This window comes from Protomyctophum parallelum (genome assembly GCF_964188405.1).
Source record: "Protomyctophum parallelum genome assembly, chromosome: 5".
Taxonomy (NCBI): Eukaryota; Metazoa; Chordata; class Actinopteri; order Myctophiformes; family Myctophidae; genus Protomyctophum; species Protomyctophum parallelum.
The window spans coordinates 40,831,226-40,846,225 of NC_139702.1; the positions used below are offsets into that span (position 1 = coordinate 40,831,226).

At 42.4% G+C, this 15,000-nt stretch overlaps 1 protein-coding gene across 1 annotated transcript in view; it reads left to right on the top strand.

The window, feature by feature from the left end:
• Positions 1-8,029: 8,029 nt before the first annotated feature.
• The window catches only part of LOC310858373 (nuclear factor 1-like), a gene marked incomplete at its 3' end in the record, with an annotated part of 66,294 nt that continues 59,323 nt past the window's right edge, over positions 8,030-15,000 (top strand). The window contains exon 1 of the mRNA XM_083764482.1: positions 8,030-8,909. Coding sequence (XP_083620608.1) covers positions 8,907-8,909 — 3 coding nt within the window. The 5' untranslated portion in view covers positions 8,030-8,906. The remainder of the gene's footprint in view (positions 8,910-15,000) is intronic.

Below are 15,000 nucleotides of genomic sequence, written 5' to 3' on the forward strand. Positions count from 1 at the left end.
CACACACACACACACACACACACACACACACACACACACACACACAGAGAGAGAGACGTTCTTGGAAAAGTGTGCGCACTGTTCAGAAACACAAACGGCTTGTGCTGGGCGGGTCCTCATCAGATTTGGGTACATGCCATGTTTCCTGTCAACCTCTCTCACATATTATATTTCTTGCCATGCACTCGTTTATTTTCAATATCTAATAATGAAATATAAAGGTAAATGGATGACGTTATTATCGCGCCACCTAGAAGTAGAACCAATGTACTGCAGGGATGGGAGAATGTGCCGTTGTACAAGTTAGGAATAAAGTATACCATTTTATTAAAAGGTGTACAGTGATATTTTAGTTTTTAGTATGAATGTTGAATAGCTCCATATTACTCCTATATAGCAAATAGAGTGTTTGTTCATTAACAGGGGTCTCCCCATCTTTCCTGCTCTTAGTGAACAGAAGCTTCATTTTCAATAGCAATGTGTCATACTTGACACATTATAGGATACACAACACAAGAAATGTAATATGACCAATTATAATTGTGGAGTTCTCTCTCCTACAATTACAATTTAGGCATTTAGCAGACGCTCTTAATCCAGAGTATTTTACAGTAAGCAAGAACACAAGGTATATTACATCATATATAAATAGTCATCCAGGATCATAAGCTCAGAACATAACGTCCGTCTAACAGTAGAATATCTGTACAATGAAAGTATACTACTCTATGGAATGTGATGTCTCCTAATTGGATCAAATTGATACCCCGACCTGAAACTGTATACCTCTGTATACTGAACATTTGTTTATTCAAAACATCACTGTAGGAAACATATTCACCATAATTATTAGTGCACTCACCTTTATATACTTTAGTTTTTTTTTATCCTTTCTTGTCCCTTTCCAGACGTTTGATTCCAGACAAGATAGACATCACAGGAGGAGCTGCAGTCTTTCAAGTGAAACATTTATTTTAACTTGTATTTTAGTAGCCCCTGCAGCGAGGGGGCATTCTGCATGGCAAATAAAATGTAATTGTATAATATGGAGCCACCGTAAAATCCTCGTTGTTCATTTATTCAGTTGTAACCCACGAGTGTACAAACCAAATGGACCGGCTCCACTGTGTATATATGGTTCTCAAAGTGGGCTCCGAAGGATCCTCGGGGGGGGGGGGGGGGTATTTTGCAATAATAATCTTGAACAAGTAACTACAGTATCTCCCTCCCCATGGCACAAAATTATTTCAAATGGGGGTCCATGGCCAAATAATCATCAATCTGGGGTCCTTTGAGAACCACTGCAGGGTGGATGTGAGCCGGTGTACATACCGACTACCAGTCGGTATGTCGCTGTCTCTCGATGTGGGTGCTGCGATATGAACATACTTGTGTCTTCGTCCCCGACTGCACTGTGCCACAGCCATGTGTAACTCACACCACCACTGGCCTGCATAGTGCCCAAGTATACTTCCTCCTGCACACTCACCTGCCAAAGAATACTTCCACCAATTCCTCCTCGCATTCTTCACCGTCCTTCCTTCCTTGCCGTCTTCCTCCCCCTATTTCCTTCAATACTTTCCTAGTTTATTTGTGTCTAACCTTTTGAGGGGGGGGCTATAGCTCCTTCAACGTCTGGCTTTCGGAATGATGTCACGTGGAAGCCATTAAGTCTATGGACTTTTAATGTCTGTTCAGAGCACTTTTAACAAACATATACCAGGTGCCCCTTACTTCACACTATTTTTTTTTAATCCTTTGGTTGCCCTCCTCTCAATCTCCCAGACCCAGTCTGTGTCACAGTTGCATGGCAGAGAGAGAGAGAGAGAGAGAGAGAGAGAGAGAGAGAGAGAGAGAGAGAGAGAGAGAGAGAGAGAGAGAGAGAGAGAGAGTGTGTGTGTGGCGGGGAGCAGGGCCAGCAGTAGAGACCTCCCTGTGTCCATCCAGGCCAAGCAGAGATTTGTAATGCTAGACAACACTCGGGCAATGCTAGGATAAGAACCCTGGCCGACCGCAGACAAAAAGGGCCTTGTTGTTTCTCTCCTCCTCGACACTACTTATTACACTTCTCACCAGACCCAGAGAAACAGATAGAAAGAGGTCAGTCAGAGAGAGAGAGAGAGCGAGAGAGAGAGAGAGAGACAGATGATTCTGTTGGCAATTCCTGTCGGAGGGACAAACTGAAAGTGTTGCTGCATGCTGCAGGGCCAACATAACGTTCTGCACTGTATTATTATATGACAATACTCACTGCATAATATTCAGTGTTTTATAATATAAAGCATGCATGTCATTTCCCCCTCTCTTCAGGAGGCATGCAGGCACAATATCAGGAGTTGATGTATTTTTTGTAAAAAAAAAAAAAAAAAAAAAAAGTGCTGAGGCCATGCAGGGATCAGTGTGTTGTGTGCAGGCCTTTGGCTTCTGTTTGAGCTGTGTTTTCAACTTTGTTGTATACTTGCGAGGATGTATTGTAATCATGGCATATCAATCAGTATTAATGAGGAATCTCAACGGCCCATCAATCTCATTTATTTATGTAGTGTCTGATTGTACATGCAGTCATAAAGTCAGTGACGGTTATTTAAGTTTTTTTTCTTTTTTCCCCCCTATAAATGACCTATTTTGGTAAATTAAAGGTTGATTTATATACTATACATATGTATAAATTATCCTGAAGACTGACTGCAGCTCATATTTTTATAACAAGCTCTTTTCTCCTGTAAACCTTTGAGTGAACAAATGTTGGAGCCAATAGGTCTTATATTGTCAAAATGAATATGTATTGCAGCTTGCTTCAATCTCATCCAATACATCTTGGACATAATATAGGCCAATGTGTCTGATATTTTGCACCAACATGTTCATCACAGAGTGGATTTATTTATGTATTATTATTTGCCTGGGATTCAGGATTTTGGGGTTTCCACATGCAAGCAAAAGCAAAATCCCCCCATCAATCATTTTTAAGTGAAAAATTCCCCCCACAACTCATCCAGAAAAGGTTATTTTCAATGCTCAGAAGAAACGTTCTTGCCTGGCTCCACAAAGGGCCCTTCTCTCTCTCTCTCTCTCTCTCTCTCTCACACACACACACACACACACACACACACACACACATTAAGAAGCCGTTGCCCACATAATGGTGGGTCTTAAAACAGCGTGGTATTTAGAAGCATTGCGGTTGCCTGTATAAGGGGTCGTTAAGGGGACTGCGGGTAGATACTTACGGTGCGTAAGGCGTTCATTAGCCCAAAAGCTCGGCCTAATTGATGCGTAGCTTACAGGGCTCACTGGCTGCTGAGTTGTGTGAATTCAATTAGGGGGGAATTAGCTCACCAACAAAACTTTGAGCCGTTTGTTTTTCATCTTGGGCTATAGGTATAGCCTCTTATTTATGTGTCAATTAATTTCATCATTTTTGAAGGGATATTTTATTTGCATTGCATGTATTTTGTCACGTCAGAGTTTTGTATATATACGCTATGTTTTGGCAACAGGCTAATCCAGGCTAATCATATTAAGCCATCTGACACTTATATGGTTTATCTCGAGAAGCGCTAAACAGAGAAAGCAGACATGCAGGTAGGCCTACTGGCTTTCACAAAAACAACAATCTATCACGGGGTCGAGCTACAAAAGCATTGCGCCCATTTCTGGCATAATAACTTTATTATACGGTCAGATGTGGTGAACAGTAATGTTAGTTTAGCCAATAGGTATACCACCAGAAAAGAAAGTCAAGATGGGCTCCCAGCCTCCCATTAAACACACAGACAATTAGCCTATATACATTTAAAATAATTATAATATCATGACTTGTCAGTGTGGTTATTTAAGATATTATTTACCTAAAAGCTTCATGGTTTCATGTTATACTCACCTTTATTGGTGAAACGGGTTCATTTTTTTAATTAAATGGATGAATATTGTCTATCATACTTCTTAACGCACAAAAAGATAGGCCTATCTATATGCATGGTGTTTATTTCGTTATTTTTCATTGTGATCATGTCACTATATGCACGCTAACATTTTTCAAAATAATAGCCTAATTATTAAAGAAGTTTTAATGTTAACAAACAAACATAGGCCTAATCTTTATTCTAAGCACTTATACTTGCATGCAGGGCTCATTCGATTTATATTTGATTATTTATATCTTTTGTTTTGTTTTTAGCCAAATTTCATATTTTTTATTAAAAATCTGCAAACACATTCTACACATTTAAAAAAAATGTAGGCCTACAAAAAAATATATCTGTACAGATTTCAGTCTTATACAGAAGCGCTAAACTGTCACCTCTATATTGTGTAACTTGGTAATATAGATGTTCCCATGGATATTTAGCTAAATGTCTCGCATATATTTACAATAATCAGATTATTTGTGTTCGTTAGCTAACAGGGGCCTACTATCAAAAGCATTGGGGTCATTCCTTCATGCAGGATGTGGTCTTAGGATATATGCACCTGCAATGACATCATTTATAGGGCCGTATGGGTAAATCATATAATAATAATGATAATGATAATAAGGATAATTATAATAATTATTATTATTATAATTATTAATAATAATAATGCAGTACCAAGGCAAAGAGCAAATAAATTGCTAAATGTGACAGTCATGGTGTGTATAGGCCTAACAGTGCCTTATAGCAACACATGGCATATTATAGGCCTATAAGGAAGCATATCGTCGTTTATACTATAAAACTCACACTTTATCCATGCCCTCTGTCAATTAGGACATATTATTGAATTAGTAGTTAGCTTATGGTAACTGATAACAAATATCTAAAAAAAAATCCTCCCCAGGAAAGTATATATGAGATGGTCAGATTAATGTGCACAATGGGCTAGTATTGTAATTTCCCCCATGCGCGTGCTTGTCAATGTCATGTCAACCTGCATGCCTTTGATATAGGAAAATTGCAAACGGATAAATTATTTTTCTTCTAGTATACGCCAATAAGACAATCAAAGAGAATTGTTGAAATTCCTTGATAATTGACTCTGTATGTAATATTCGAATAAAAGTTCTTATATGGATTCCTCTGCCGTTTAAGCATGACAGTAATTTATTTTGGGTGTATTATTGTATACTGTTGCGTTTTGATATTGAATATGGAAAACATTGAACCTTTATGTATTTAAATCTATGTTAATACTATAATGCGGGGTACCAACAAAAAGGTTAGCTCATTGTTTCTGGAAAATATTGGGTTCATTGCGTGTGCCTGCAATGCATGCAGTTAGCTTCCTTTAAGCTTATTTCAAAAGGTTAAATGCGGCCAACAGTTTGCGTATACGGGGACGGCCTTGCTGTGCTGCGTGACTAATACCTTGGCTTGAACAAATGCCTCGCTTCGATTAATTGAGTACACAAGGAGTTGAGGACCCCAATGGAAACAAGCCGAGGCCCGAAACAAGGCTTTGTTGCATGGATTCATCCTTTTATTGTAGCCTACTGTAGGCCTATTGTACTGTACTGCATTGAACTTGGCTTGAATTGTACTGTGCTCACCTTAAAATGCAAACCGTTAATAAAGTATTCAATCAACCAATAAAGTATTCAATATTTAAAAAAAACCCTCCAGACGTTGTTTCGTGCATGTTAAACTGAACGACCTTTTGTTGAAATAACAACTTAATTCACAATTAAATGATATGTGTGAATAATGGATAAGCCAAATGTGATGCATCACATTGGGATCGAGGTCGACAGTTAATAATTGATCAGCCGTTATGTTGCGAGGAGGAGGAATGTCAAGACATCACAAACGTTCAGAACGAAACGACGCACATGGAAACATTCAAACATAATACGCGAGACAGAAGAGGGTCTTTATGCAGATTGGTGGGACGTTAAACTGGCATTATGAGGTCATTCACAAAATGACATATTGATAAGAGACGCGGGTTACACTTCAGGATAGATATAGAAAGAGACAGAGAGGACATGCATGTCTGAAAGATGTTAGTGCAGTATATAAGGAAGCTCCGCGTGGCTAGGGCTGTGCGCTGTGCGCTGTGCGCTGTGTGTGTGTGTGTGTGTGTGTGTGTGTGTGTGTGTGTGTGTGTGTGTGTGTGTGTGTGTGTGTGTGTGTGTGTGTGTGTGTGTGTGTGTGTGTGTGTGTGTGTGTGTGTGTGTGTGTGTGTGTGTGTGTGTGTGTGTGTGTGTTGGTATAGAACCCTCACGGGGACCTCGCTTCACGCAGAACTGATTGATTATAGGCCTAGTTGATTTTGCCTGACAAGTTATCCAGACAAAGCAGACTCTCCGTGCTGGCCTTTGACCCTTCCTTTGTAATGTATGTCAGTTTAGTTCGCTTATAGACTGTAGACATGTGTGTGTGTCATAAACCATACCGTCCCTCACAGACTCAGTGCACCTATACACCTGTGCGTCATGACGCACATCTTTTGATTGACTTACTAACATGGACGTGCGTGCATGGTGCGCCATTGATAAATATCCACCAATACACGTTCAGATTTATAAACGGTGCTCTCTCTTGTCATGTTGGACTCGTTGTGGTCCCTGTTGCAAATGGAGGCGTTTGTTTCATGGACCCATGAAACGTATAGGCCTATTTTGTTTAAGTTTTAACTCTATATCATGCGCGTTCTTTCACTTTGTCAGTGTTTACTTTGAAGGGTATCGAACAGTGTAGCACTTTTGGCCAAATTCCATGATTTCCTTTATAGGCCGCCGCCTAACCCAAACCACTTCAGCCCATATAGCAATAGCCCCATGAATAGCCATGCAAGCACATACAGAGCATCACAATGTGATGTGAGCTGAGCTTGTAGTTCGGTATATACATTTGTCACGGCGGACAAGACCGTCTTTGCCACGGACACATATTGTTCCATGTATACGGACATAATTGAACTTGGTGGGCTGAGTGCATGGCAGCAGCAATGCAGTGCAGACAGTGCAGGGTGCATAGCATGCTGCACCGTCGCCTGACTCGCCTCTAATCCAGCAGTGCAGGTTCCCAAACTTTGTATAGCCTGCAAGACAGTTTACCCGGGAGGGAGGCCGGCCCGGGACTCAAACGAGTGAAAATAACCGATCTACAAGCTCACAATGCTGCGCGAGCTTGTTTCTAGGTGAAATTACTAGAAAATTACTGAGGGGAGAGAAAAAAAATCATTGTATTTGTTTGTTTGTTTTTTAAATAATAATTAAAAACTAAATGTATAGGAAACCATATAAGGGACCCCCCCCCCCCCCCCAAAATGGGCCCCGACCCAGTGTTTGGCAAACAGTGGCCTATTAATCCCCACCGGCCGTGATTTAGCCCGAGAGAGAGAGGCTGTAATGCGGTAAAGCCCCGCAGCTGCTCTCCTCTCCTCTCCCTGCCTTGCATGGCCGCTCCGCTCTCTCCCACGTACATCTCCGCGACAAACAGACAGACTGCGAACCGCTCGCGTTATTAATAATTCACCAACACGCTTTCCCACCACAACACAACACAACAACAACCGCTGCACATTCATTCACGCCACATACGGCCCCCACCTTTATTACAAACAACCCCTCATTATTTATCCCCCCCCCCCCTTTTTTGTTTTAATCTATCTAGAGCGACTGCGAGCTGAGCAGAGAGCTTTTAAAAAAAGAAGAACCTGGCTATAGTGGCTACATCTGATCTGATCTGACTTCGGGATAGGGTGATATCTGACCGATCGTCGCTTTTTTGGGGGGAGCACAACAAGCAAGTATAGCAGCGCGGAGATCGAGCTTCCATTTTCTGCATCCATTCAGGCAGGGTTGCACTGCAGCCTTCGTTCGGAGAGCCGTGCCGTGCCGTGCGTGGTGGTGGACGGACAGTGTGTCGCTGGATGCATGGCTGGCTCCGCGTGTAGGCATCCTGCTATGGTGATCTGACTGAAGCTTGGTTCTTTCATCTTCGTCGGCGGGGCTTTGAGGAGGGAGGCGGCGGTGGCGAGGGACCAGGGCAGGGTGTCCCCGACTGTGTGTGGAAGGAACAAGAGAGAGAGAGAGAGAGAGAGAGAGACGTGGTGGGGAGAACAGTACAGTAGCCTACGATACGCTACGCACCACACGCAGGGAGAGAGAGAGAGAGAGAGAGAGAGAGAGAGAGAGAGAGAGAGAGAGAGAGAGAGAGAGAGAGAGAGAGAGAGAGAGAGAGAGAGAGAGAGAGAGAGAGATAGGCACTGCTGCTGCATGCTTTTTGGGCACGTTTTGGGCAACGGGAGCTGCCGGTGTGCTGCCTGCTGCTGAATGCCTGGCGGTTAGAGTTTGCACATGGAAACAACAATATAAATATATATACTTACTTTCAATCACACCTCCGTCCATTGATTTTTTTTGTATACATATTATATTTTCGCGGGGGTCTTTTTCTGCATGCCCACCACGGATCGACTTCATCACGCGCGTCTCTCTCTCTGCCCTCCAACTGTTGGAACAGCAACTTTCGTCTCCTGTGCGCCGCTGAGCTGATCATCAGGACGCGACTCGCGGGACTTTGACGTCTTCTGTGTGAACTTCTCGGGCCGGCTCGGCTGGCCGGGTCGGTGTGTGTGCTGTCTGTCACTGCCGTGGTGTCGGTGTTATTAACGAGTGGATCGGGTGGAAAAACACCGAATAACGAAGAAACCGCGGAGGGCCTGGCTGGTTCTCCTCTCTCTCTCTCTCCTCACACTGCATGGAGCCACTTTGGAACAGACCTTAAGGCTGGGACTCTGTTAAAGGTCTTTTTGCTTCCGGCAACAGCGAAGAAGGAACCAAGTTGGTGCTCTCTCTCCGTCTCTCTCCCTCTCTCTCCCCTCTCTCTCCTCCTCGCTCCCCCTCTCACTTTTTGGAAGCCGAACTTTTAAAGGAAAATGGGGCAGTGAGAGTGTTGGCACTTTTCCCCCGCGCTATAATGGTACGTGCTATGTAACTCAATATAGTTCAACTCTGCTAGGTCTGTGTGTAATGTGTATAGGGTTTGTGTGTGGGGTAAAGTGCATTATATATAGGACTGAGATGCATTTTATTGGTTAGGTTTGTAATATTATTTTCAAAATGTTGAATATGGCATGGGGTATTATGTGGGCCCATGCACAACAAGGGGGTCGTTGGTTTTTGGCTACAAGTTAAGGGTGATGATGAAGTGTGTGTGTGTGTGTGTGTGTGTGTGTGTGTGTGTGTGTGTGTGTGTGTGTGTGTGTGTGTGTGTGTGTGTGTGTGTGTGTGTGTGTGTGTGCGCGCGCGCGCGCCTCTCTGAGACGTGCACTTGACTTTACGGAGTAAAGTGCAGCACTTTAAGTGCTGTAATCACCTTCACCATGTTGCCTTACTATTATATATTTCTAAAGCCACATAAGTCACATTGGACGCAGGGGAACATTTTATTTACAAGGCCCATTATGATAAGCAGGCCATGATTAGGAAATATAGGTTTTGGGCATATTTCCCACACGGTCACCTCAACAACGTATTTCTGTTGCAGGTGTAGCCTATTTGTAGGGTAATAATTAGCCTCCTACTACATAGTTGTTAAAAGGCTACATGTAGGCTACATTTTATTTTTGACAACTGTCTTGGTGCTTTTACATGCATGTAGTATAGGCTGACTTACAACTCGAGCAGATTTTTTTTTTTTTTTTTAACTCACGATATCATAAAACTCACCACTCGCCTATATAATTTAATTTGCCCTCGCTGATGAGTTAACAATATGCAAGTAGGCCTATGGCTAATTGATTGCAGGAGCGTGCATGAGTGAGTATAGCCGGTTGACCGTCTCTCTCCGCGCTGCAGATCAAAGGGAATAAAACACAACGCGATGACAGGCTGTGTTATCTGTGCTGGAGCGGCCCGGTTGTGCTCTACAGTATATTAGATATATCTGCAGTGCTTGGTGATTTCAACAGGAGATATTTGCAGTGTTTTTATTACTTCTGTTTATTTTTTTAGACACTCACCCGGCTTTATTTTGTCTCTCCACATTTCCCCTGTCGTCGCTGCCTGAGCTTAATTGGTTATCTTTTTTTTTAAATTATTTTATTTTATTTTTCTCCTTTTTTTAAGTCATTGTTGCTTGATGATATAGCCTACTCGCGTGCGTGTGCGTGCCTGCATGGTTACATTGGATAAGGAATCAGGATTAGATTAGTATACTATAGCTCTCAACGATGTGTAGGCCTATATATGCAACATCATATCATGAGTGTCATGGTATTTCATTTATTACTGATATATCACTGTGGGAGGAATAGTCTCATGATATATACTCAAAACGAATTCAGTATAGGACCTAATTTTAGTATACATTTTCTCGAAAATCATGCTTTGCAGATGGTGATGTTGCTAGTGCTATACCCACCACTAATATATTGCTGTATCCAATTTACAGCATTATAGTATTCCATAGTAATAGACAGCATTGCCACTATAGCTTATATTGTGAATTTGTGATCTATAATAACTGGTATTTCACCATGATCAAGCCAAGAGAGATAATGGTGTCTGTGTTAATTTAGCTTTCAGAGTTATATTATCACTCAACGCGCGCACACACACACACACACACACACACACACACACACACACACACACACACACACACACACACACACGTATATATATATATATATATATATATATATATATATATATACCTCCATTAAACACCATATATATTATAGTAACAGGCCTGATTTGTGCTTCTCCCAGGCCATGCAGTTCTGAAAGATATTTTAAAGTTAATAGGTCTTATATGCAGGATTGTCCCGTTTTTATGACCATGATAAGGTGGTGATGCACTATGTTGACATAAAAGGAGCTACAACATTCCCAAGGCAACAAATGGATACTCATGCCATGCATGTAATTATATGCAGCTGCCAGTAAACAAGAGTTTACAATGTTTACAGCAAGTTTTGAATTATTTCCTTGTGCCCTTTGCCCCGGCCTTTGTACAAATGAATTATAAATTACAGAACATGGTTTATAGACTCACTCAACCCAACCTTAATTTTAAATGAGGGTCATGTAGAAACATTGTAATCATAATGGCTGAAACTATTTGATTTGGTTGAAATATAAAAGTATTTTGAGACTAGCCTAGTATAGTGTAAACCATGCATGCAACCTTTATGCATCAACCAGCTTTGATTTATGTCTCCCATGCAGGGAAATTACATGTTTTCAATGCTTTCTGTAATCGGGACGCGGTGAACACAAAGATTATGCGCTTTTTAATATTGGCAACTTTTCTAAGGTCACGTTTTGGGGACACCTGCCAAAAAACAAACAAAAAAAAACAACTGCTGCTGGATTATTGTGACTGTGCCACCTGCACAAAGCCCCAAATTAGTCTACCGCATGCATTTACAAATGTTATCTCACAGCTATTTTAGCCAATCTGATAAGTCTGACTGCATTTCTTTCTTGCACCATGGCGCATGCACCATTTGACAATGCATGATTGAACTTGTTAATAGAATAGGCTATACTGCTTTTGTGTTTAATGTGGCCCTATATAATACAAACACATTAACCCTATTGTGGCACAAAAAAGAGAGACTCCAATAACAAAATATTGAAAATAGCTGATCTATAAGCTCACAACGCATCACGTCGTGAAGCTTTGTGAGCTTGTAGATTGGCTATTTCCGGCATTAGTCATACAACAAAGTTACGGTATATATACGCATGCATGGGCCTTAAATGCATGCTTGCACTGTGGTTATTGCTGAGCAGACCTCCCAGCCACATGTCAATCACCTCAAAGACAGCATTGTTAGCAGTAGCAACCTGTGAGAACGGGTGTGAACACTGTCATACAATAAATTATAACTTACTTTCGCTTTTTGTTTATAGTCTCAGAGCTGGCTGGGAAGCAGATGGGATATTTGAAGTGAGCCTATATCGTTCTGCTACATTGAGTCACTTTGTGTGTGTGTGTGTGTGTGTGTGTGTGTGTGTGTGTGTGTGTGTGTGTATGTCTGTGTGTGTGTATGTCTGTGTGTGTGTGTGTGGGGGGGGGGGGGGTGTCTGTGTCCTTGTCCATGTTCTGTAAAGCAACTCAACACTCTGTGGTTTTTGCGGTAAACTCCGCTGTATAAGGCTCATAACCACATGAAATCTCCCCATGGATCAGCCTTTGTCGGGCACAAAGGGTCGATTGTACCAGCCCAAACCTCATTGTTAAGTGCACTTAGCCAGTGTGGCAAGGCCTTTGGCTGAGTGTGGTTGGCCCATTAACTGTGTCCATGACTATAAGGATCCGAGTAGGAAGACAGAGGGATTGGATTACACTGCCTGACTGCTGAAGTTAAAGTATGATGCGGTGCGAGTGGTGCGTGTACTACTACTGTGCTAGTGCATACATGGGTAGCTGGCGGCGGCCGGGGGCCACATCGGCCCCCACCATCACTAAACCCCATTTGGACCTGAGGACCATATACAAAAAATGATTCTAAATTCTGTTTTCATGTCAAGAACCCCCAGAATGATCTGTATTTGGCCGCAGACCCCCATCTGAAAGGATGTAGTTCCAGGGACCCCCCAGAAGCAAGGATTTTAGTTAAAAAACGTTGCTCAACAAGCTATGAGATTGTAGATCTGCTATTTTTCAATAGCTAAAGCATAACATGATGCTTAAAACACCAAAAGGGGTTCCCGCCCGTAGGTTAATATCAGAATACTGATATAGTATTGATTTCAGCTGTTACAATTCCAAACATGCAAACATGACCCACTTTAATTATACTTTGATTACTTACTTTAATTATAGGCTACTTACTCGTAAAGTTAACATATAACTATAATTTGAAAAGGCATTGGAAATTAAATAAAAAAAATACTTTTCAGGATTCCAATTCAAAAATAGTAAAAAAATAATTCAGGATTTCAATTCAAATATAGATTTGAGCTTGTAGATCTGCTATTTTTGCTACGATAGTAATATGCAATGTTCCACACTGAGTGAGTGTGGAACTATAGTGGCCCTCTGGAGTGAGTGTGGAAATATAATGGCCCTCTGGAATGAGTGTGGAAATATAGTGGCCCTCTGGAGTGAGTGTGGAACTATAGTGGCCCTCTGGAGTGAGTGTGGAACTATAGTGGCCCTCTGGAGTGAGTGTGGAAATATAATGGCCCTCTGGAGTGAGTGTGGAAATATAGTATCCCTCTCCATCGTCAAAGTTGCCCACCCCTGTACTAGTGTACCAAAATGTCAACGCCTGGACAGTTACTGTTGGTGTAGCAGTATTAAGCCAACAGCTACACTTTATATCATCGAGTAATTGACGGATATAGGTTGCCAGGCTGGGTGAATCTCTTGGGTGTGTCACCGACCGTGCAGGCCTCCTGCAACTAAGGGCTCTGTACGAACTTGTTCACTCCTAACAGTTTTGGTATTAAAAGGATTCTATTTCATTTTGAGACAGATTGGTGTTGTTGCACAACCGCACAAGCACTCGTGCAGGGCTTTATAGCGCACCGTAAAATCCATGAGTGTTCATTTAACTCTGTGAATGAGCAAATGGAACAAAAGGGTTACATTTGGACACTTTAACACTCAATATTTTACTGTGTAATATGTATTTCATGCAAGTTGATTGTACTGTACCTGCATTCCTGAAACCATTATCACGCAGACACAGGTGCACAGACACACGCACACCACGCACGCACGCACGCACTGACACACTTCAGAGTCCAGACAGTGTGAAACCTGTGCATAGATCAAATAATTAGCCTCACCATGCACATTGCACAGTAGCCTTCCATCTCTCCCTCTGCTTTTTCAAAACCCACTTTTCTCTTGTTTTCTCTCTTACTCTACCACCCCCACCCCCCCAACCCCCAGAGTGATCCCCCCCCCCCCCCCCCATTTCTCCCCGAGGTGGTTCTGGCAGAGACTCACACGGCGGCCATTTCTCCCTTTCATACACCCCTCACACACCGCAGAACAGATCGCCAGTACGGACCGGTGGTGTTTGAAGTGGCTGCCATCTCACGCAGGTTGCCTGTTAGCCACCCGCCCCACCCCACCCCCAACCAACCAACACACATACTCTATTTTTATGCGCCATTTTTTGGCAGTATACTCCATGCAAGCCACACAAAACTGCCATTATCATAAATGCGTAAATAAATACATGAAGGTGACAATGACATCTATGGCTGCTACTACTAAACAGGAACTGACAGCATTGGTAGTAGTGGATTTGCATGATGACTGTCCTTAAGGCTGAAGAACTGTCTGCAGGCTTCTGGAAAAGAGGAGAGAATTGCACCAGGTGTGTGATAGCGAGTGCATGGTATATGTGGGCGAATGGTGTGCACGCACGCATGCACGGGCATGCGTGTGTGTGTGTGTGTGTGACAGGGAGACAGATCACTGATATGGTGCCATTAGTACTTTAAAATGGAGCCATCTGAGAATATATTCCACCATTTGGGACTTTCATATGCATGCATGCGTGTGCGTGCGTGCACGCGCGCGTGTGTGTGTGTGCATGCGTGCAGCGTGTGTGCATGTGTACATGCGGGTTCATGTGTGTGAGAGTGTGTGAGAGTAGCTTTTCGGAGATCTCACCTCCAAAGAATTTGGCCATATGGTCGATAACATATACCCAGAGAGACAAAAGCACAGAGCCAGAGAACGGATGTGAGAGCGGGAGAGTCTCCCTTTGTCAACGGAGGCAGCATGCAGGGATGGCATTTTCCTGGACGGAGGAGGGAGCTCCCATGAACATCAATCCATATACAACTATCTTAACCCAGACCTGGGAACGATTCTACAAATGTCTTTACAAATGAGTTTTCTGAAAAACCCATGTTTCTATCATTCTATGTCATTCTCAAACATTTTCATGTCAAGGACCCCCAAGATTATATATAATTGGCCACGACCCCCATCTGAAAATATGTTGTTCCAGGGACCCAGAAGCAAAGATTTGAGTTAAAAACGTTGACTCTGAAAGAATATACATTCAAAGATTTGCACTACATTTCACGAC